The 25,269-nt window shown below is 35.3% G+C and overlaps 1 protein-coding gene and 1 long non-coding RNA gene across 3 annotated transcripts; one reads left to right on the top strand and one right to left on the bottom strand.

Moving 5' to 3' along the window:
* Positions 1-9,732, bottom strand: LOC135692506 (uncharacterized). Its single transcript, XR_010516874.2, has 3 exons — positions 9,248-9,732; positions 3,454-3,563; positions 1-1,582 (listed from the first exon to the last, which is right to left on the bottom strand). It is a non-coding gene; the product is annotated as an uncharacterized LOC135692506 (long non-coding RNA).
* LOC135692502 (copine-9) lies at positions 3,482-24,878 on the top strand. Of its 2 annotated transcripts, none has more exons than XM_065210650.2 (25): positions 3,482-3,615; positions 5,505-5,688; positions 5,968-6,008; positions 6,318-6,364; positions 7,556-7,659; positions 8,649-8,688; positions 9,106-9,182; positions 9,356-9,390; positions 10,555-10,583; positions 12,704-12,807; positions 13,723-13,827; positions 14,400-14,441; positions 14,698-14,773; positions 16,725-16,778; positions 17,544-17,605; positions 17,968-18,014; positions 18,441-18,546; positions 19,051-19,126; positions 19,421-19,508; positions 20,059-20,098; positions 21,013-21,051; positions 21,556-21,628; positions 22,173-22,230; positions 23,134-23,207; positions 23,834-24,878. In XM_065210650.2, the coding sequence occupies exons 2-25, from the start codon at positions 5,522-5,524 to the stop codon at positions 23,987-23,989; spliced, it is 1,740 nt and encodes a 579-aa protein (XP_065066722.2). In that variant the 5' UTR covers positions 3,482-3,615; positions 5,505-5,521; the 3' UTR covers positions 23,990-24,878. The 2 variants fall into 2 exon arrangements, with proteins under 2 accessions (XP_065066722.2, XP_065066720.2); XM_065210648.2 differs by having other exon boundaries at positions 14,397-14,441.
* Positions 24,879-25,269: the final 391 nt, after the last annotated feature.

Raw genomic sequence — 25,269 nt, 5'->3', positions numbered from 1 at the left:
TTTTAATTATTTCTATCATAGAGAAAGGATTATTTTTTATTATAGAAAGAAATAATTGAGAGAAATTATGAAGATCCGCTAGAAACATCAGTTTAGCACATGCATAAAGAGAAGTCAAATTTCTTGGATGTAGAGGGCGAAAGAGTAAAGATGAGCTGTGTATCTTATTTGTTGATGACAAAGAAGAACCAGAAACAGAAAACTGATTTGTATGGGAAGTATAGTAATACTCAAATAATATCAAGAAACAAAATTTTTGTAAAATGAGTGTAAAATGGTGTAAAATGAGATTTTTCTAACATTTGAAAATTTCGGTAAGAAAATATTCGGTGGGATAAATTTTCGGTTGCCCTGCTTCAATCACACCGAAATTGTTGGTACTTGATGTACGCTATGCTTGCTTGGTATTCTGCTCTGGAATCCTTTGGTGGCACATAGTTATCTCTTTTAGCATCTTCAAGGCCTTTGGTCGTGTCTGGGACACCCGTCTTCTTTATAAACTTTCTATGTTGTATCTGTATCACACATGTATCAGGTTGACCTTTTGATAGCTTTCTTTCCAGTCCTCATTTATTTTCACCCGGTGTCCTACAGAGTTATGTTTAATATCCCGTTTTATTTATCGTCTTCATCAAAGATCCGCTTTCTTTCATCAGTGTTCAGTTTTTGCCGATGTCACTTAACTATCTTCTTGCTTGACAAAAAATTCTCCCTTCTTAGCAATTATTCCCTCTCTTCCTGTCTTAGGGCTTTGTTTTAGGCCCCCTAGGCACCTCCATTACACAAAACAATAAAAAAAACCTTCGATCTCCGCTTGAGAAAGCTTCCGATGCCCCTTTACGAGTACCCCTTCCTCATCACGCTTGTTTAATTGACTAAAAGGATCCCATTAACGGTTTCTTGTCGTTGGAAAGAATAAAGGATAGTCTGTGCTTAACTTTAACAGTTCTTAGAAAGGCAACAAACCTCAATATGAACATAAATTACACTTGAAAATTCCATTAATGACAAGTTTTCTGGTGAAAAAGCGATTCTACAACTGTTTTGAAGCACTTATGAACCATATACAGCAAACATAGTAGAACTAGCCATCACAAAAATCTTAAACAAAGCTCTGAAATATAAAATTATTTCTACCAGGTACCAGGTACCAAAACTCGTTGTCTTGTATTGCTTGAAAATGCCAGTTCAAAATTTGATTAACAAAAATGCCTACCATTCAGTGTTGTTCCTTTCCTCAAAGCAATAAACCCATGTGTGGAACACACTCTTCAAAAGGCAGATCTTGAAATGATATTTTGTTTCTTCTTCCAGGTTTTGGGAAAGATCACATCCCGCTGATCTTTGTAGTGCAGATGTTCAATACTGTATCGCGAAATTTTCCTTTGTTAGAAAAACTGTACGCTCAATTTGAAGTCGATTCTTTCTCTTGATCTCCTACCATCTCATGCATATTTGATAATTCCACCCATGAATTTCAGCAGTTTTATCTCAATGTTTGGATGTTGATATTGTAGCGTTTGTTATCTGCTTTTCTCAACTGTCGTCTTTTAAGCTTTCACGGTTTAACATTGAGCAGCAGCTGTTAAAGCATATTTAAAACTTATTTTTTATTCCATATGTCAACCTGTATCTAAAAGATAGTTTGGATATCTTGCAAATGCTTGCGAAATTGGACACGGTTTAAAATGTTGTTGGTTTGAAGTTTCACTCTATTTTACAGCTTAAGCTAGCAAGATTGTCAGGCTATTTATGAGCATGCTGATGACATGTGTTCCCCTTACCATCGTGGTTATCAACTTGAACTCGTATCAATGGCAGCGTATTGCTTCAACAAGAATTTTCACCCAAATCAATGGCTTGTACTAAAAATTTAGGTTTGCATTTATCTACTCATCAAAAGCCAATAGTTTAACCAACCCTTTGATTTTTAAAGACAATGTCGCAAAAATTTGTTCCAAAATTATATCAACCACCAGTATAAGTTGCTCAAATATCGCTGTAGGTGTGGTAAACGTCTATTTAAAACTTTTATATCATAGAACAGCTTTCTGGAATAGCCTCCCAAAAAGTCATGGACCAGGATCCAGATTGCACTGTGTGTACTCAAACACACATGGCTTAATTTGAAATTATGGTTTGAACCTCTGCAGGCAATACTTTCGAAAATAGGCAACTGATATTGGTTTCGAAAGATTTAAGTAAAGCAACAAATTTAGAAGAAACAACGTAAAGAAGTACCACTGACAGCACCATCATAAAGACATTTTGCTCATGTTATTTTCTTTATGAAAATGATACTTCTTAAAATGAAACTGAAATCCTTGTTATCGGAAACATATCAGTGTCGTCGGAACAAAGTTTGAAGGGAGGACAGGGCTGAAAGAAGAGCAAGGGTTCTTTTGCAGCTCAAAAATTACCTTGTTATAATGAAGGAACCAGAAATAGCATGGTAAGTTTTAGAGGCTGGATCCTCTCTAGGCTCCCGACCCTATCCGTTTCTAAAAGCCCTTCATGTGTCCACTTAGCTGAGGCCATAACTTCGAAATAAGGGACCGCGCGACAGAGTGAACATACCGCTTGATAAACTATGCTTTTGAGACTAACAAGAGAAGAATAAACATAGGATTGTAACAAAAGTCCGTCTTTTTAATCGATTCTTATTTGCTGCGATATTAGGTGATTTACTTATGAAGGGTTGTAATTGGATACCAAAACGATGGGGGGTGTGCACTCCTAAGATTGTTTTGGTGAACCGGCTTTAGAAAAAAAAGCTAAAAATGACACCCGGCTTTAGAATTTCTGGAAAAGAGAACAAAGGAAAACAAAAGCTTTGGTGCCAGTTCCCATAGTTGCCAGAACACAGCAAAAACAATGGGTGGGCAGCTTCTTTGCTGTTATTTTTGAATAGAAAAAAAACGAAAATCAGGCAACCGGCTTTAGATTATATCCTTTTGAACAGATACCTGGCCTTAGAATAAATTGCTGAAAATGATACCCGGAAAGACGGTGCACATCCCGTCAGCAAAATATACTAAGTACCCCCCCCCCCCCCTCCCGGGCTGATTGCAAGGGAAAACCAAGAAAAGAAAGATACACTGAAAGAACTGTAAAGAGTTTCGAAAATAAAGATATTACTGGATTGAGAAATATAAATTAGGGTAGAGATATTTAAGCATCAATTGGCCATTGTCTAAGAAGCCAAGGGGATATTGAAGCGGGAGAAGTAGGGAAAGTTGCAAAAGTTATTTGCAGAAAGGAATTTACAAAGCCATCTGTCACCTAGTATTAACTAGAGCTAAAAACTTGACCAAAAAAGGACAGCATTTGCAAAATAACAAAAAATAAGTTACAGGAACAGAAACAGAACGAACTGAACTATACGATGACTAGGCACAGAACGGATAAAATTAAAACAGTTGAATTGGCAAAATTCCGTCGTAACATAATTACCTTGCAGTTATCGAGGTATTTCATTATGTGGTGGACTGTATGTTTTGCTGACCAGTGCAAATTAGCATCAACAACCACAAACACTGGAATGTCTTGGGTCAGTCTCTGTTCTGAATAGAGGGTGGTGTGTGTCATCGAAAAGATAAGAAAATCGCAGCAATTGTAAGTTTAATAGATACAACTTAGAGTTATTAATATTCATGCGATCTGTAATCTATGCCGAAGCATTCAGAGTAGAATTAAGTTAGCGGCCTTTTGAACAAGCAATATTTTCTTTTCCGTCTTAGCAATACCTCCAAAGCGCTTGCCTCCTTTGTTTGGGCCTACTGCTAAAATACCGTTTTGAATCCGAACCTTGGAATTCCATATGCATGACCATTAAAAATAGGATTGTTCATTTTGGTAGGAGAGCTTGCTCTGGACTGAAGCGAATTTTAAGATAATTAATCTTGCACCAGTCTGCATAAGCAGTGTTGCGTTGTTCATTTTTCACACACCCAGTCTTCCCAGCCCAGGGTGTCCCAGGACAAACAAAATAATATGAGCGAGAGCGCCAGAGATACATTACAAGTGCTAATTCATGCAGAGATTGTTTTCCAGCATTTTCCAACTGAAACAGGGATAGATTCCCGTCGTGAATATTGTTTCTGTAGTACAACATTTTCATTATAAAGTATGTTTGTGCCTTGTAAATTTGGAAAACCATGTTTGTATCTAGCCATCACGTGCAATGCATGCAACAAGGAGTATGTTTATGCAAATAAAATGTAATCTCCACTGGTGCAAAATAACTGTTTGAGCTCCACCCCAGACTGGAAACTTTGTTACGCAACCGAAAGATATTGCCAACACATTCAACTGCATGCTTTTGCATATTGGCCACGCAAAATCGCCAGATAATAACATTTCCCAATATTAAGGGTAAAAACGTTAAAAAAGTTTATGTTTTCAGGCACGCAGTCTCAAATTTTCAAAGTAAACTTGACCACGCAAAAGACAAAGTTTCCAGTCTGGGCTCTACCATCTTTTCTTCTCATACTCTTTGTCATTTCTTTTATCAGGGTCATCTCTAACAATAAAAGTTGGGTACTATACAAATGCCATGTATTTGTAAATTGCACTTTTCCTTGGCATCAGTTTTTTTGCCATGCTTTTTAAACTTGAGTAGATGAGAGATGAAAGGTTTGAAGAAACTTTGGTAAATGGCAAAATCTCGAGATACCCCTACCCATGGTGGAACAAAGCCACCCCTGTATTTTCTGTCTCTCTGTGAATGTATTGTCACAAAATAAATGGTTGCACCCACAAAATTGTGGCAAACTCAAAAAATGGGTCGGGGGGGGGGGGGGGGGGGGGGAGTGGGAAGGGATGGACAGGTTAGCGTGTCTTCCAGGTGAAAATGAATCAAAAGACTTGGGTCCAAACGGAAATAAAGCACTTTCAAATATTATTGTGTTTTCCAATGATTCTACTCTCAGATTGTTGTATAGGTTTGTATTTTCTATGCATAGAAATAAATGTTTTCATTTGAAAATATGTTCTTGTAGAAGGGGCCTTAAAAGTAACTGGATATAAAACCGAGTATAAAATGTCATCAAAAGATTAGTGGCATAAACTCTTGTACAAATCTTGTTTGATAATATGATATATAATAATATTATGGTCATTTGAGAGGATGGTTTAAGTATGATCAACAATATTTTAAAACAATATTTTGTTTTGAAACTATATTGTTTACATTTTAAGGTGCTCAATGAATTGCTCTCCATGGTTTTTTAAGGTGCATTTTAGGCGCTGTGCTTGTTCAAGCGCTTGCTGGGCAGGGCCTGTATTCTTTATAATTTTCTCTATATATTGAACATGTATTTTGTATTCTTATTGGCAGACTCTCATTATTTTATTTCAGCATTGAACTTAAGGAAAAAATTTTCCTTTGACTACAAGACTTTTGATTTGAATTATTGTGAACAGTGCTCTGTACCAATTGCATTTAAAAATGATTTAGCCAGACACAGATCATTTAATTATTTACGTTCTTTTGGTTTTTTCAGTGACAAACTTAGAAGAAATGAGTGCCTCACATCCCCCATACCCTCCTGTCAACTATCAACAAATGGCTTCTGCAGCACCAGGCTCCTCTTATCCACCACCAGGATACCACCAATACCCAGCTCAACCCCCACAGCAGGAAATTGCAAGGCCTGTCTCTCAAGTAGAACTGCATATATCTTGCAGGTGACCCTTGCTTATAATATATTTATATATTTATATCATCTGAAATATTTATATCATAATATTTATGATGTTTTTCATTGTTGAATAGGCCACAATATGCCTTCACTTTCTAAATGGCTTTAGTGAGTTTGAGAATATACACCATTTAATCTCAATATAGCAGCCAACAAAAAATATCTAATGATTTTTTATTTGCTTTTATTCTTTGCTTTTATTCTTTGCTTTTATTCTTTGCTTTTATTCTATTCCTGTAACTTATAACAAAAACCTCCAATCTAGGGATCTACTTGATATGGATACATTCTCAAAATCTGATCCACGTAAGCAATTTTTTCATTATGATGCTATCTAAAGTTGTATTTTTTGCATCTCAACCAATTAGTGCAAGTTCTATGATGGGAAAGCTTTTTGCATAGTGATTATTGATGTTATAGAAGTTTTCAATCACTTACTGACTTTTGCATTTTCGAATTTTGAATAAATTGATTTTGGTAAATTTTAATTGATAAATTTTGTTCCACTATTAGACATTACACACTAATTTCATATATGAATACAGATGAATGAATTGTTTCATACTAAAAAAAAATTCTAAGACAACAACAAATCAATATCTTTTCTGATCATAGTTGTGGTTATGTACATTTTGGATAAAGCATCTAAAAACTGGAGAGAGGTAATTGTTACTTGATAAAATACAAATAAATGAAAATTTTGTGCTTCGTTCTTGATTGCTTATACAAACTGTGTGTATGTTATCTTATGATTTGAAATTAATAGCTTTTTACACAACTTTTCATTCTGGCAGTTAAGAAAGAGGCTTATATCATTTGCATCATGTGTATTTCGACCTCAGAAAGTACATGTGTTTCTTGAACTGAGATAATTAAGTGCTCTTGATGTTCCCCAAAAATCTGTTCTGCATCAAAAAGCTGTCAGTGAAGGCTCTGCCCTTCTCTAAAAGATCACCAGCTGTATTTTTAGACCCCTGATTCTACTTATTTGATGCCAATGATAAAAATTGGCAATGACTGCCTTTTAAAATTGTGCTGGTTGCTGAAAAGACCATTATGGTTAAATAAAACTGTGAGATTTGCGTGAAAATTTAATTTGGTGACAAACCCGCGGTGGTTCTACCTTAAAAAGCTAGCTCTTCATATACCGCAAATATTTTACTTGACCTTTTGTGTTTAGATTCTAAATCGATGATACAAGTAATCAGTATGTGATAATTTTTAACAACTTTGTCGAATTGCGACTTAAGGTCAACAGGGCTGTTTCCGGCTGTGCTTTTGATAGAGCGATTAGATTGACAAGAACTTAGCAAAAACTTAGATTGAAATTTAAAAATCTTGTATAAAGTGCGAGTGACAGAAAATCTGACAGCATTTGGTAAAATCAAGAATTAACAAATACTAATACATCGGATGAAAAATTTCTATGTTTTTCTCATCAAATCTTAAATGGTTCGTTGAATTTGTGTACAAACATCTGCTGACTATACCTAATCGATTTTGCCGTATTTCTCTGTTTTGATTCACCCTTATCGTATTTTCAATATTCTATGAGTATTGATTGTCAACTTGACAGTTATATTGAAGATACACGAGAGGCAAAACTCTACGATATAACGTACTGACGAGTCATTCCGATGTTTTAAGGAACTGTATTCAATAGAATTTAATATCTGTGTAGAAAATTACGAGTTTATTAAATGTTCAATAATAAATGAAGTGGAATTTCAATAGATTTGTTCAAGAAGGTACTGTTTGTACACAGCTTTTTAGGAGAAGAGTGAGCATATATTTTTGGCATTTTGATTTATGGAGTTGCCTATGTATGCCATGTTTTCGTTTTTGTCTTTTAGTATGGACGAACAGAAGTGATAATGAACACATTAAATCCAGATTTTGTAAAGGCGTTTGTGATCGATTACTACTTTGAAGAAGTCCAGAAACTACGATTTGAAGTGTTAGTATGATAGTTTGTTACAGGTTGTTTCAAGCGGTGGTGCGCTGCTGTCGGTATTTGGAGACATTTTTTGAAAGACCCCTTTCTTGTACTCCTAATTTTGCTACACCCCTGCTGTTCCGTGCAGTTCATTTGTTTTCAATTCCGATCTGATAATATCCCCTAATCTGTATGGTTCATACACCTATTTAATGAAAAATACTGTTTTATAGTCTTTCATGGAGCGTTCGATGCCAATCTTTACATCAAAGTGTATTTATACCTATTTACAGAGTATATGAATATAGTTTCACGATACGTCACAGAACTGAACACAAATTAAGCAAAGTTACCCCCCTGAAATTGGAAAATTTTAAAGTTTATATATAGTGGACCTTTTCTATCGTTAGCTGCTTTAAGCTGCAAAAGAACCCCTATTAGATTAACTCTTGTTCTGGCTTTAAGATTTCATTGTTTATGTTATCGGCGATGCTGATTTTAGGGCACAAATTATCTTAGCTTATTTGGTATTGGAGTCCCACCCTGAGATCCATGTTTGAGTTCCTTTAAGGCTGATAAAAGTTTTAAACAATCAAACACATAGTGCATTGTCTCTCATGGTGCATTGGAAAATATGAAATCTAGCAAAATTTTGAGCATTTTCTGTAATCTGGTTCTACGTTTTGTGAATCTGCACCAGCCAAACTAGATTGCATTTATTTTAAAAATACATTAAAGCCGCAAGAAACAGTGTTGAAACCATGATAGTAACATCATATTAAAACGGATCATTATCTTTTTCATTTCATTAAACTTCTTCCAACCACTAATCTTTTCTAAATTATTTTCCTGGAACGATCTCACCATAGCATATTGAAGCTCTTTGGTGACCCACCCTTGATGTGATTTTTTAAGAGGATATTATTATTCCCCAGTTATAAAAAAGAATGCTTTGTTTATTAATGGAAACGAATACAACCGATTTTTATTTGTGAATTATTTGTTTTTAGATATGATGTTGATTCTGAGTCTTCAAATCTGAAAAGCCATGTAAGTAACTGATAAAATTCTGAGTTTACAGAAGCATAAGGGGTCTTGTCTCTCTTTCTTTGTTAGACACAGTATTGTACTTTGGCTTAAAAGTAAAACATTTTTTTGCCGAGTTAGTTTTAGATATAAGCAGATAATAAAACTTTATTCAACAGCAACTCCACTGGTAAAACCCTAACTTCAAATTTTAGCCTGAAAAGGTTTTCATGTATAGGAAGACTAATTTTTAAATTTTAGCCTTAAATGTTCTTATGTATTGGAGGCCCAATTTTGAAATTACTGTACTCCGCGAGCACAGAAATACGGGGGTTTTTCACTGAACTCCTCGAGCACAGAAGGCCTTTTAGACATATATTTTGTTTTTGCTAAACTTTATGTCAGCACCATTTTGTAAGCGTTAAATATTTCTTTTTTAAGGATTTCATCGGACACGCCGAGTGCACACTTGGCTCGATATTTGGAGAAAGCGGAGGACGCTTGCAGACGAAATTAAAGTATTTTGAGCATTATGCATTTCGATATTTCCTCTGAATTATGTTCCAATAAAGAAACCACTCACCTGTTACTCTGCTATCGTGAATTTGTCTTTAAATTGTTCCAGTTTGTTACTTCATTTTGACTTTTTTGGATGCAGGTTTTGTCTCATGTGCATTATCTTTCATTGCAGCAATCCAAAGCATGCGAAGTGTGGCTTTATCATTGGTGAGTTGACTCATGTAAAATCTCTTTGCGTTTAACCATCTTTAGAGAAGCGACATGATGTGAAGAATGAGTCTTTCATACATTAAGTTTGGCTCACCCTCTCTGTTTAAACTAGCAAGATAGATACAAACTCCTGAAATTTATGCATGTTTCGTGTCCTTTGTAAAGTCTCTTAAAATAGTTCCACGAAAACGAAAAATGCATAACATTTTTAAACGATTCAGAATACTATAAATAGCTTCAAGTGGCTTAAAGTCTTCTCTCTGTTCTACTATTGTAGCACTGTACCATTGGGAGGTTTAAGAAGCTCCCGTGAAGGAACGGGAATGCGTGAAAAGTTGGAATGCCTCCGAAAGGAGTAAACAAAGACCTTGTAAAACAGAAATGTACCATACAGGCGCTTCGCTTTCAAAGGAATTTTCGTTGTGCCGAAAATCCCATGTGTCGTAGAATGAAGAGAGCTACGTGTTCACTTTTTATTTGATTTCAGGAAAATGCTTGAAATTAAATAAAAAAAGCCTAAAATCTATGTAAAGCTGTCCGTAACTAAGCTTTTTGCAGCTTTTTTCATCTTAAGAAAGCTGGTTGAAAGAATCATACAATCCTTGGTAAAACCTACAGGAAAAACACAAAATAGTGATCCTGCTACTATTCCAGGCCTATTAACTGCATACACTGCAACACAACAAAAACGACGTTTGTTTTCAGTTTTTCGTATCTGATTTTACCTCAAATTTGTGATCAGTAGCCATGTTTTCAAATCACCAGCTTTCAAAAAAACCCAGCATTGTGTGGTAAAAGGTGGGGCCTACAATGCTTCGCCATGTTTTAGAAAAACACGATTAACTGGTCGAAGTCTCTACCAGTGATCTTGACTTGATATTACCTCATTTATATATAGATCAACCACAAAACGCAAACTTAAGCCTTGTAAATGAGTAACTGCCACCCTTTTCTTGAGTTTAAACTCTCATTGTGTAGCTTCTGGAATCTTGAGATTGTATATCGAAGGATCAATCTGTGGCGATGTCAATGAACGAGAATGCAGAAAGCTCATTGCTTTCAATCAATTAACCTTTGATATCAGAAGGTGAAGCTTCTCATATCATTTTTTTATCATTCTTATATCTTGACTTTTTTTATCATTTTTCTGATTTTCTATAGTTTCTGCCGAGGAGCTTCGATCGTGCAAGGTTAGTTTTAATATCCTTATTCAAAAAGGTCATTTCCTTTAGTGTTAGTCTTTTTGATATACATTTACCACACGCAACTCTTTCCTTTTTAGAATGACTAGTTGTTTTGATTTCTCAATGATTTATACTTTAAATGCAATAAGTTTTATCTGTTATTCTGTATGTTAAAGATGATCACACATTAGGCCATTTATTCGTCACCGAACGGACGGAAAGAGACCAGAAAATGCAAAAAGGGGAAGGTCTATTCAAGTTACCATTGCAGATACATTGTATATTTGCATCGCTACTGAACTCTTGAATGAACCCCATGTCATTAGCTTCAGTAAAATCTGCAGACTATTTCTGTCACAGCTGATCCATTGCGATTAGATATTGAAACACAATCTAAAGTTACATTCAAGCTTGTTCTTAAGAAAACAAACGTTTTCTTTTTGAAGACGAATCCGGATTATCACATATGAGGCCATCTTTTGATGTTGATCAAAGAGTACTATTGTCCTATCACCAGCTCTCTAGGTCAAAGATGAATAAGATTAAGCCCCTGCAAACGAGTTTGTAATCATGTATTATTTTTTATCTCCACGCAAGTGGGGGTCTAAGCCAATGTTTTGATAGCGCACTCCAGGCATTTTAGTAGCATTAAAACTACTTTTGGCCTTTGAAAGTGTACAAATTTTATGCTAAGGTTTTGATCTTTTTCTTCTGCAGAGCTACATTGTTTTAAAATTCTGTAAATCTGAAATACTTATATAGTACTGAAACAAGTTGAGGGTATACTTAAAGAAAGACGAAGGTTGCATGTTATACTTTGGTGTAGTGTATTTCCCTGCCAAAAATTAAAACCTTTTAGTGATGATAGACTTTAAAGAACAATAGCACAAAATGAATAAACCCAAAATCAATCACCATCTCCCGCTAAGCACGATAAGAGCTATTGCCTGATTTGGAACCTTGGTCCTGACAAAAAGGTCATTGGCTTGTCTCGTTGAAAATCTTTAAGGAATACAGCCTTAAAAATATCTTGAATCTTTCTTTCGTAAAGGGTGATGCAGTCCGTTCTGAGAAATGCTGCTGTTGGATTTAGAAAAATTATGTGTGCCAATCAATAATCAGTAGATCGAAAAAAGATCAACTGTTATGATCATTTTGTTTCTGACAGGACAGTACTCCTCCCTGATGGTAGCTGCTAGAAATTGCAGCTCCTGAAATGTTTTCATGCTGAGAATAAGACTTCTAGCTTTCGGGGTCTAGAAGCTAATTGGGACTGCTGCCCTGGCAAGGATTTGAAATCTGTTAGACTCCTCCCATACCCCTTTTGCATCCCCACTAAACACCTTCTACGCTCTTTTTGACCATTCCCGTACCCTTCACATATCCCACTTAAACTTCCCCAACACCCTTCTTAAACTCTCTCATACATCCCCCACAACGCTCCCACATCTTTCCACATCTCTCCCACAACCTTCCATTTCCCACAAACATCCTACCACACCCTTCCCACATCTTTCCACACGCCTCCCACATCCTCCCACACGCCTCCCACATCCTCCCACACCTTTTCCATATCCTCCCACTCCCCCAACATCCACTTCCACTCCCTCACTGCCCTCAAACCCAAATCTCACACCCCTCCCACACCCATCTCAAACCCCTCCTACATCTACTCCCATTCTCTCACATCCACGTCCACACCAATCTCACTCTCCTCTCACCTTCATCTCACACCTCTCCAACCCCCCCCCCCCCCCCCTCACAATTAATTTCCCACCTGTGTATGAACAATATGACTACGTGCATAGATCTTTTTTCCACTAGTTTCTATCAAATACACCCTTGGCCGGCGATGGTATTGAAGCCTTTGGAAGGAACCAGAACCAAGTCATCAAGGCCCATGGTATACATTAGAAGGATGAGTTCCTTCTTCTTAAAATATCTTCGGACTTGCGGCCTAGCAAAAAGGGCTAACGCACGGGCAAGGACCACCTGTGGCTACTAAATTGCTTTATGTCCATTTGCTTTTGGATAAAATACACAATACATGGAACATTCTTGTGGTTTGTAAATCATCTTACAAAAATCAATATATATATTTATTCCATACAACTGCTTTCTTTCAGGACATTGTGAATTTGCAGTTTTGTGGTCGTAAATTGGATAAAAAGGACTTCTTTGGCAAATCCGATCCATTCTTAACGATATCAAGATGCAATGAAGATGGAAGGTGAACACCTTTTGCAGTGCTTCAATATTTTAGCACCATGACGTTTAAACAAGAGAACAGTCAAATAAACTAAAAATGAAACAGAGGCTGCATTCAGAGCGCTACCATAGATCTTTAGAGTGCTTTGCAGCTTTTTGCTGGATAAGGAAGTCTTTCAAGTCAAGACTTCGCGTGCCATTTCTTTGAGTGCAGGGGATGAAATTATCACGATGAAACTGTTAGGGGCATTGATCCTCGGTCCCTCAATGGCTATACTTCTGATATGTAAATGCTTTAGTATTTCATTGTTACATTCAGGCAATTCCAGATTTTGGGCAACTTTTAACAATTAAAATTATTTTGGCAATCTCCTTTGGTCTGTTATTTGGTTTTGATTATGATCCTCGCATACAAAAGATATATTCCCATCGACCAGTAAGGAGGGGATGTAAAACTTCCATCTACATGTCAAGATGTGATAAGAAAAATTAATAACTATATGCGATTTTAGTACAAATATGTAAAATATTAGTGTATAAGAATTGGAATAAAAACTTTCATTGCAAGATGATTGGTATTTGTGTGGAGACCTTTTGTCATAGATATTCTACTATCACGATTTTGCTTCTGAATGCCCACGTCTCAGATTCATTCTTCATTGACAAAGCTGTACCAACTTAACTTAACTTAGTGAAGACTGGTTTCAAGCTGTAACTACGAGTTACTCCACAAACTAACATGCCTTCACAAACTAACAAACTAACTCCAGCACGTTAATGATCACCGCACGTTAGCTCAGACTGCTAACTTATCTAGCTAACATGACAGCAGTTTTTGAAGATTACTCATTTTATCATCAGTTAATATAGAAAATATAAATCTTTCACAAACATTGCTGCTTCTTTTTTCTAAGCTAATTTTTGCATTTCATTTCAGCTTTTCAGTTGTACATCGAACAAACGTGATTAAGAGTAACTTAAACCCAACCTGGTCACCTTTTAGAATTGCCTCAAGAACGCTGTGTAATGGAGATGATGTCAGGTATCATTCGATTAATCTTTACCAAAATAGACGTCGGAAATTATCGTTTAGTTAAATACGATTTTGATTACTCAGCGCAAGAAAGCAATAACATATAAAGATCACAGCTAAGGGATTTTGTAGTCAAAGCCCCTAGCTATGCATGTTAAATTCTGGGATAACTTATTCAGAAATTCCATTTAAAGAAACAATTTATTAATGCACGGAGTCCTTCAATTTTTCAATATTAGTTTTATGGTTTTTTAAAGCTTGTCAAGACGTTTAAGGAAATCTTGTTCAAGTTATATATGACATATGATTATCGTTGTCATATGACTTCATCTATTTATGAATTGATTACATGTCATTTTTCCATTGAAACAAAACTAAATTATTAATCAGGTAATACTTAGTTGTATTATTATCTTTTGTTTAAGATTTCTTATATGAAATATCATCACGAGCTTCAAGCTTTGATGTGTTGAACAGGATGGTTCTGAGTTACGTTCTGTACAGCATCGATTATTATTTAACAAATCGGTACATAGTTTTCATCATTGCCTCATGTTTTGACAAACTTTTTCTTTTAGCAGGACACTACTTATTGAGTGCTATGATTGGAATAATAATGGAAGGTACAGTTTCAGAATAACTAATTGCATTGACCATATTTCTCTGTAGAAAACTTACAGAACGTGAATCTTGTTTAAAAAAAGTAAAGAAAGTTTCAATTAGTTTACGGAATTTTATTCAACAGTTTATAGTTTTTAAGTGTGAAGTTTGGTTAATTCATCTCTGGTTGCTTTCTTTAATTGCTTTTAGCAATTTTTTTATTCAAAGTTTCGCAGAAATTCCAAAAGTCATAATTTTCCGTCTTGATTTCCTCTCTAGCCATTCTTTAATTGGAAAATTCGAAACATCACTAAGCCAACTGGCTAACTTTCGCACAGGAAAAACATCTTACGAGGTACTCTTTTCATCATTTTAAGATTAATTTATCGATTATCATAGATATATTATATTAGAAAAAACAAAACCCATCCCCAAAGAGAACAGCCACCTCGGTCTTGCAAATCTAAAATTACAACTAAAACCTGCGATTCTGCTATCGGGCAGCATTTGCTAGAAAACCCAGATTGTGCAAAAAACTATAATGGCGACATGTTCCGGATTATTGGTAAAGCCCGATCGTCGTTCCACCTAGCAGTTTTAGAATCTATCTACATAAGCACGAAAAAACCGCTACTGTGTAGACAAAAGGAGTTCGTTTTCACCTTAGGACTCCACTGGTAACATTCTAATAGGCAAGCGGCACTGATTGGTCAACCTTTACAGTCATGTGCTCGTGTTTCTGATTGGCCTATTTCGATCCACAACTGGGTATATATATTTCTTAGCGTAGAGTTTTCGATCTATGTTCTGACGTTTTAAACCCTGAAGAGAGTCAGACGAAAAGCTTTAGTTTACTAAATGTTTGCTTTTTTCAAAGCCATAGTATCGATTATCATAGATCTGTTTTGGAGTTATTAGATAGATCTAAGCTAGAGTTATTAGAAAAGGAGTTGTAAAATTTATATTACCAAAACAAGCTATTAAAGGTTGGAAATCCCACCCCTTCATTGTTCATTATTTAAAAATCTATCTACCTTTCAATACTTATAAAAAAAAAGTTACCAATAAATATTAAATTCCTCGACTTATTTCCAGTTGTAAGTTTTCTCTTTTGATTGGCACTCAGTACGCTAAGGATCACGGGTAGAAAAAGCCCAGTTTCATTTTTCCATAGGTAAGCTTTGTATCTATGCATATGTGTCTTTTTATAACTATGCATTTGAAAATGGCTTTTTTGAAAAAAGCAAAAATTTTACAAGATATTGGCTAAAAGCTTTTTCGTCTGACACTCCTCAGAGCAAAAAACGTCAGAACAAGGGTCCGAAAGAACACGATGAAAAATATATATCCTGGTTGTGGATCGAAATAGGCCATTCAGAAAAACGCAAGGACAAGACCGGTATAGTTGACCAATCAGTGCCGAGTGCCTTCTGTCCACACAATGGCTGCTTTTTCGTTTGTATGTAGATTGATTCCAAAACTGCTAGATGGAAAGACGACCGGGGTCTGCCAATTATCCGAAATATGTCGTCATTATAGAGTTTAGCACAATCTTGGTTGTCTAAAAGATGTTGACCGATGGCAGAATCACTTGTTTTAACAGTGTTTCTAGACCTACAAGATCGAGGAGGCTGTTCCCTTTGAGGGACAGTTTTGTGTCTCATGTTGGAAGGAACATGCTGTTTTATCCTATCCCCCAATCTTTGGGTTGTGCGTCCTACGTAGCCAGAATCACAGTTTCAAATAAACTGGGCACTTTGCGGACCAAACTTCTGAACAGCCATTGTGTAGACAGCAGGAGTTCGTTTTCTCTCTTGGACTCCACTGGTATTTTTTTTAGGCACGCGGCACTGATTGGTCAATTTACCGGTCTTATGCTTGCATTTTTCTGATTGGCATATTTCGATCCACAACTGGGTATATATTTTTCATCGTTTTCTTTCGGACCCTTACTCCGACATTTCATGCTCTGAGGAGTGTCAGACGAAAAAGCTTTTAGTTAATATGTTGTAAAATTTTTGCTTTTTTCAAAGCCATTTTCAAGTTCTGTATCGCTAAAAAACTGTTCGCATTAGAATAACGCGCACTACCGCATTTCACCCGCGTATGCACCCCATGTCGACATCCTCTTTACCGCGAGTCTGCTGCTCATTTCTTTCGGTTATATTATAGTAAGCACTCAATTGTAGAACGTGGTATGGATATTTGAAGTCAATAACTTCTTTTATTAATTCGACTTGTAGTTTGCTTTTATTGTCTATTGCATGGATTCCTGCATGGATCCTTAGTTTCTTTCCTGTTTTTAGCTAATAAATCCGAAATATAAAGCAAAGAAGAAGAGTTACAAGAATTCAGGATTGGTATGCTAACATTTTATAAATAAGATCTTGTATTTTCTTATTCAATTTTTAAAAAAATGCTTTTAGCAAAAATCGAACTAATCTTTGTCACATGCATTTGCATCGAAGCCTAATTATGACTGGCCTCAGCAGAACCAAAGTTGTAGAGAAACGTTTGTTCTCTGGGGAAACAGCAGGATAGACGTTTTAAGGCTAGATTGTTTGTCTATTGTTGGGGAGGTGTCCGATATTGGGAGGTGTCCAATATCGGGAGATATCCGATATGTAGTTTTGTCTGTTACCAGAGGGTTCACCCAATATGAAAGTAGGCACTATGTACTTTCAGTTATTCGTTCACGATAATAACACGCTCTGCAACCCACTTAAGTGGTAAGGAGATATTGCGGGTTTTTTGCCATGAGGCAACCAAGAAATGACAAGATGACAGTTTTTGACAAGAGGACTTAAAGTCCTTCTAGCAATGGCTCCCTTACAATTTAGGCTTTCTTTGATGGATTGGCTTTCCCTTGGATTTCTTGTTCACTGCCATAGTCCCTGTTTCTTGTTCCCCGTTCCTGTTTCGTCTCTAAACGCCAAGTTAAACGAGTGTTGATTGGGGGCATAAAACAATTGCCTATTTCATCATTCAACCAAATTCTTCGGGATGCTGGCAACCTTGTAATTGGTACGTATAATGAATCAGTATTAACTGAATTTTATTGTTCTTATTCACTGAAATATATCACCGTTCGTGAATTCTTCAGACCGAATTTAATTTATCTACAGATAAACGTCATTGACTGTAGAATAGAGCAAAGACATTCATTCTTGGACTTCATAAAGGGAGGGTGAGTTCTTTGTTTTATAGCTTTGGTTCTAAGTATTTTGAGTGCCGGACCAGAAAAACATCCGGATTTTCTTCGGGTGCCACTGAATTCAACTTTTACATAAATTGTTTCAAAAAGCTTCTCAAAATGAAGTTCACATACTTATCAGGCTGAATTAGAGATTGGATGAGCAAGCCAATTATTTCGTGTTAGATTCTTTATTCATTAAATCTGTTTAGTGTGAATATCTTCATGAAATGCGTTTTGGAAAGGTGGATGATAGAAAGGAAAGAGGGATAACATTGGAATTTCAAAAGCCACTTATGTCATATATCATATTTGAAGTTTTTTAAGTAATGTTTTGTCATGATTTTCTTTTACAGGACAGAGTTGTGCTTTGCTGTTGCAATTGACTTCACAGCATCAAATGGTAATTTTTACAAAATCTCGAGTTTGTCTCTTTAGGACTAATTGTATTAGATCAAAAAGTCTCAAGAATTTTAGTTATACGAATCAAAGCATTTATTAAAATTTAAGTCTTTTCAAGTAATTTTTCAAGTATATATTTTTTTATTTTTGAATAAAGATGAATCAAAAGCCGCGTAATAGGTTTTGAAAATTATCTTTCTTTATCTCAATCATATCAAAATATATATCATGTCTTTTAATCAAAAACTTACACTTAGAAGTTTATTCAGTGTTTTTTTTTATTTTCCATTAGTATCAAGTATTTGCTAATTTTGAACAAGAAAAGAAGCTCCATTTTGTTTAAGGTTGCCAGATACCAGCCCATAATAGCCCCAGGAGACGACACAACCAATGATTCGCTACTCAAATACAATTTGTCATATTACAGGGGCACCTAGCAATCCGTCGTCTCTTCATTATATCAATCCATATACGCCAAACCAATACGTGCAGGCATTGAATTCCGTTGGTGCCATCATCCAGGATTATGACTCGTAAGATATTCATATTATTTGTTTAATTTTACTTTTTTGAACTTCCTGTCATTCTATAGCCATTTATTTTTTCGTAATCTTATGTGGGGTTATTAGAAGCCTAATAACAACAGCCAATTCCATAAGGAATATGCTAAGAGGGTGTAAGCGAATGCCTTTTATTAAGGGTTTCAACTAGAATTAATGTAAATTGTTTATATCAAAGCAATTAGATTGAAGTTTGAATTTGGTATGCAATAGTATGTAGATTGTTATCACGGTAGATGAAAATGCATTAACTTTCAAAAGGTACTCAAAATATTGTGCTTCATGGACCAATTTTTGTGATTAGAAATTTTAAACAATTTTTGAGATTTAATGTTGCATCAATACATTCGTCGATCGCTGATGCTAGACATTTGTGTTTATAATATGGCTACTCCAGCAATTACAAATCCTGTTAGAAAGTAAATCAATTGAGTATTCAAATTCTCATAGGGCACTGAAATTTTCTTTATTATCTAGTGACAAGCTGTTTCCTGCATTTGGATTTGGTGCGCAAATTCCTCCAAATTTCCACGTTTCACATGAATTTGCTTTGGTGAGATAGCTTTAACATTTGATAAATACCTTATAACTGGAATGAAGAATTTATATGGCTGACAAAGATCAATTTTAAAGGTCGGACAAAGCCACCCCTCTCCCCCTTGAAACAATGCGTGTACAACCTTTCTTTGTACAACCTGTCAATATTTTAAAAGTTTGAGGTCAGTTAACACAGACGTAACTAAATCCTAACTGCTCTTTATCAAGGAAAAACTGTTTTGAGAAAAATATTTTAAATTGTGTTGAAATCTTTTTTGTACTTGGATTCAAATAGATCTATTTTCTGTAGAATTTCAATCCCGGGAATCCGAACTGTCCAGGTGTCGATGGCATCGTTGCTGCTTACTATAACAGTATCCACAACTGCAGATTATACGGTTTGTTTTAATTTTTTCGACGTTGTTATCCTTTCTTCCAATGTAAGCCCTGAAAGTCTAAAGTTTATTTCAAATTTCGTTCTGTTGCAAATTTCAAATTATCAACTTTTTTATCTAAACCAGGTAACGAAAATTCTCATTTTTACCCATAGAAGTTAAAAATTATGACATTTTATTAAGAAATATGATATAATATTAAACCTTACTGTTTTCGCCTTCTTTTAAAATTCGAAAACAAATTCCTAGTCCTTTCTTCATGGTTTAGTAGAGAGATATTCCCTTCACAATAACTGCATCAAAGACAATCATATCTGCGCGATATGATAGATGTAAAGGAGGTCTCTCGCTAAAATTTCCACTTATTCCCAACCTCAATAATGTCTCTGTATAATAAGAAAAAAAAGGAAGGAAAAGATAAGCAAATGCTCATTTCAACTTTAAGACCGAAGAAGAATTTAAATTTCCTAAATGTTTAAATATTATTTGAGGAAGAAAGGATCAAGTATGTTTAAGCTTCTATTTTGATTAGACTGTCTAATTTTTTTTTTAGGCCCGACCAACTTTGCTCCAGTTATCAATAGCACTGCAAGGTATATTTTTCTCCCTTTTCAGTCTTGTTATAATGGAATACATTTTACCGTTTTCGAAATATCAATGTTGGCTAATTCTTTTTCAAATGGCTTTGACAAATGCATATTGTTATGTTTGCTTTTTTCAAATCCATTTTCAAATTTTGAACGGCCAAGAAATTTTTCACATTGTTCAAGCAGAAGTACAATTATTTATTTCTGTATAAAACTGTCCTTTAAAAGTGACGCAAGATACCAATGAGTTCCAAGAAATCTTAATCAACTCATGGAGAAAAAACTTTTAGATACCGGTTTGCTGTTAATATCTTCTTAGATATGAAGAAGTTAACCCTCCCCCTTGTTGATAGAATTTACCAATTACATATTATGAAAAGCTAATTTTTCTGCCTATCGAGCTCATGTAGTATGTGCCTTCAAGATATTTTTTATTGATATTGTTTCTTGACTATGTTAAGTTAAATAGTATACGTTGTATAAATAAAGAGAAGAAAAGTCTAAATGCGGAAAAAAAGCTGGAGCTTTTAATTCCTCTTTAAAGAAAAGTGTAAGCAAGTGTTATTGCGAAGAAGAGGTTTTTTAATGGACGGTCGAAAGCAGCAAATCGATTTTTGTCTTAATTTTGGCACTCTCCGCCGCAGAGGCAGCAACCAACCTTCTGTGGCAGCAACCAACCTATTTTTGTCAGGGCTAGAAGTAACTCGTTTGAAAGCTCGGTTGCCAACAAACGCCTCTGCGATGGAGAGTGTAATATTTGTTGCATATACATTGTGAGCATGCCATCTTTGTGATTCATTGTTTCCATTCGGCCTTATTTGCATATCACCGCTTCCAGTCTGTCATGACATAATATTAGAAAGGTCGGTCGTGCAATGTTTTTCGGATGTAAATGTAATTGAAAACTTTAATATACGCAGGATTGCAGAGATGAGTGCGAGAAACAAACCAGGGTCTCAGTGAGTATTTCTCGTTATAAGTTAAATAGCACTCGGCAGTCATTGTAGCCATTATTGGACCTTGAAGGGACTCAGAAATGGATAACTGGAACTTGAACTTAAAAATTGTATTTACAACTTAAAAAGAAACTTGACGGAGCAATACGTAGCTTCCTTCTAATTTCCTCTAAATGTTTTGATTAAAACCTAATGAAAACAACTATGAAAAAGGCAATTTTATTTTATTTTATTTAATTTATCTTCTTGCTTAGAGCTGTTAATGCTATAACTGAAAAAGGGTAGCTTTTTAACAATACCACAAATTAATTCTTTAAAGGTCCTTGAAATTTTCAAATTTCTAAAATTTGCCCAGATTACCAAAGGTTCTAATGAAAACGTTGCTAAGAGAGTAATTTCTGATTTTGCCTCAATTTTCGCCATGACGTTATCCTGTGATATATTTTGCCTTTGTGTTTGTCCCTGTATCAGAATGCCTCTATGTATCATATTAACGGTTATTTTAAGGTACTACATTCTCCTCATTATCACTGACGGAATAATCACCGACATGGAAAGGACCAAAGACGCAATTGTCAAGGTATTGAATAGTCTAGCCTCATAACCCAATGTTCTGAATCACCTTTTAAAAGCTGTGAACCTCAGTGAAAGCGCAATGCTACTCTGAAGGCCTGCCCTGTTCTTAGAATCTCATGCTTTCGGTACCTCTGGTGTGTCTCTAATGAGGTTTCCTGGTCATTTTATTCTTAAATAAGAGCTTCTGAAAACTCTTCAGTATTTAATTGTACATAAAGATTCCCCACTTGCACTTAAACTTAAGTTCGTTTGTGCGTCAAAGCTAAGGCTTTTGGTGGAAATTAAATTTCATCCGTCTATTCTGAATTCATCTTAGCTTTTGGTAGATTCCCGCCATTTTTCAACGATTTACTGACGTAATCTGTTGATATGCAGGCAGTTGCCTAACTGACATGCATAATCTAATAACAGTGGCCAATGTCACGATTTTACTACCATTATTAATCAAGTACTAGCGAAGACTTTGATAAAACAACAATTCTTGCTCTTTTTAATTGCCAAAAACTTGTAAAATTGTTCGATTTTTGTAATACACTATTCATTATCAGGCAGCCTTGCTACCAATGTCGATAATCATCGTCGGTGTCGGGTCGGATGCATTTGAAGGTAAGCAGTTTCATCAGCAATTATGACTGTTATAATTTTATTGTTATTATAATGAATATAATCCGACGGGTGTATCAGCTTTTCCAAACACGGTTTTTAAGAATTTTTTTCGAAATTGTTATGCCCCTCGTTATAACCCGTCTCCTGGGAAAGTTTTTGCGGTTTTTTTTGCTCAAATGTAAATAATTTAGTCGTCGCTTAATAAATATACCCTACTGCTTGAAAGTGGTGGAGTATTATTTGTATAGTATTTTAGTATTTTATAAGGATTTTCAATGAGTTGCTGGTGCTGTATGGGGGGCACACATTAAATGGGGGCACTTGGATCATTTGTTTCGATTCTATAGAGCAGTTCGTATTTTCAACAAATAACAAAGCTTTATAACTAGACTCTCCAAGAGTGCTGTTTGTTTCTTCAATATCTTCTTACAAAAGCCTTTCCAACAAAAGGACATTTTAAAGTGGGGTGTTTTTTAGCATTTCAAGATCAGTGAATTCATTCGAAAGGGCTTTAAAATTTGGGCCGTTTACAGGAAGTAATACGGTATTGCTGTTCTTATAATTCAGTTCTGCTCACTGACTTTATAGGTTTTTACTGATAAATTAACAGTAAGATTTAATATAAATCACGATTTTCCAGCTCTTCAATAGAAGTTTATGGTATATATTGACATGATGTCGTGAAATAAACTGTAAATTGAAGTGTTTAGAAATTTGAAGAAATCTGTAAAAGGTTCCTATAGGCTCCAACTTGTATTAACAGTTAGGTTCCTAGGTAAAGTTACCTAACTTTTATATATAATACCTATAAGGAAGATGGTAGCAGTGGATGGAAATTATAAATAATTGTTATTTGCATGACAATGAAAAAATACTTGAATCCCATTTTCATATTTATCACAGCAATGGAAGAACTTGATGGGGATGAGGTTCGGCTTTCTGCAAATGGCGTCAGTGCTGCTCGCGATATAGTTCAAGTAAGCCTTTTTCTGCTTTATCAGGATTTGAGTTAGAAGTACTTTGGAGAGGTTGGCTTGTAAAAGGGCCTAGGTGAATTGACTGGATAGCAAAAATGGTGATGGGGTTAGTAAGATACGAGTAAGGAAGAAAGAAAGAAATAGGGGGAGGAAAGGACGGAGCCTTACAAGCGGAGAGGTCCAATGAAAAGAGGTTGGAAGAAGGAAGGATAACCAGATGGCAAAGAGAAGAAAGGTACAGGGGCCTAACGGAAAAGCGAGAAGATAGGGGAAAGAAAAGGGGCAAGAAGAAAACTTGATATTTTGTACGCAAATAAGAAAGCAAAGAAAGCAGATTTATTTTATCCCAAGAATTGAGATAAGAATCTTGATTTCAAAATGCTTTGCTTTCTTTTTATGACAGAGCTTGGAAAATATAAGGAATGTAAAGATGGTCACACATGCATTTACTTGTGTTCTGAGCTTTTAGGACTACTCTCGTTTGGTCTTTAACTTCCCAAAAGATATTGCATGTTATACATGTGGCTTTGAATTTGTAAGGTATTCGTAAATATATTTTATGTGTTATTACAAATCCTATGTAGGTGATGTTGGCAGCAAAATAACAATTTTCTTTCAACCAACAGTTTGTGCCATTTCGAGATTATTTAGGAAGGGACAACCAATATGATACAAGTAGTGGTGAACGGCTGGCCAAAGACGTCTTAGCAGAGCTCCCTGGGCAGGTTGAGGAATATATGACCATGAACAAAATTATCCCAAAGAAAACTGGGGAATCGTAGCCATTTCTATTTTTGTAGCTAGAATTTATTTTGCACACTCATATACGGTATAATCACGCAAAACTTTTGCATTCGTTATTAAAAACTATGTAATGGGTATTTTCTGTAACGGGTTATAATAGCATTACAAATATATTGGATATTTACACTACAGTAATCTGAATTCGGTTGTTAAAGGGTTGTATCTTTAAAAGTAATCTAAGGGCTGTATTCTTAAAGACAAATAATGTAACGTAGCTGGAATAGCTTGCAAAATCTTCCCGTGTAAGTTAACGTCTGGTAGAGACATCAAAGCAGGACTTTCCAGATGAGCTTACCCTATACTTAAGGATGACCTTATGTCAACATTTGGAATAATATGCTCCCAAATTGCACTTAACGTACATCCTTGAAGTAGGAGGACTTATGGTCTTGTAAAAGAACAAGTTATTTGTCGACAAACTTTCCCGAAACTTACCACAAAAATTGTGGACTTCATCACCCTAAAATCCACAATCATAAACATACCTGTAGAAAAAAAGACCTAAATACTTGATATGCAGTAAAAAAATATAGTGCAACTTTCCACCCCATCTCGCCATTCAGAGTTTTTCGGGGGATTGGAGAGATCTCACAATTATGCTGGGGAGAGGGTGAAAAACCCAACACTTTGTCTCTAGGATTCCGGATGGTTCCTATCCCATGGCATTATATGAAGTGGGCTTATTTATGCGTTTTATGTAGATGCTTTTTAATAAAAAGTAATAAACATACATCTAATTTCATAAACTTATACTGCAATTCAATATTTTTGGAAAAAGATAATGGCTGGTTGTTATTGTTGCTTAAATGTGTAGCAATTGTAGCCTGTAAACTATATGATAAAAAAGTCACTTATTTTCGATCGTAATTTATTCTTTATAAAATTTTTTAACGCTGTGTTTGCCTCTAATTTTGTAGTTTAATGGTACGGCTTTATATATATTACTCCATGTAAGCATTCCATGGAATTTCTCAAGCCATTTCTTTACATCGATTAAATTTGGCGAATTATAAAGAGGATTGATCTAGCGCTGCTCCTGTTTAGCAAATCAAGGGCAGACTCTGGCACGAAAAAATAGTAAAAATTTTCCATTTTAGTTGCTTTTGAGAGTGGAACAAATTTTTTTGTTTTTACGGTGTTCTTAAAATTTCTACAATGGGTCAACTAAGCGAGTGACGTAATAAGAGCCATAGTGTTTCTACATCGAAAAAACATTATTATTATTGTCAATTGTTTTTTCAACTTACTTATTATAACA

Source organism: Rhopilema esculentum, chromosome 3 (assembly GCF_057945365.1).
Source record: "Rhopilema esculentum isolate cy_ngs chromosome 3, ASM5794536v1, whole genome shotgun sequence".
In the NCBI taxonomy this organism is placed as follows: Eukaryota; Metazoa; Cnidaria; class Scyphozoa; order Rhizostomeae; family Rhizostomatidae; genus Rhopilema; species Rhopilema esculentum.
The sequence above is the reverse complement of the archived record's forward strand: the minus strand, read 5'-3'. Positions and strand labels throughout refer to the sequence as shown.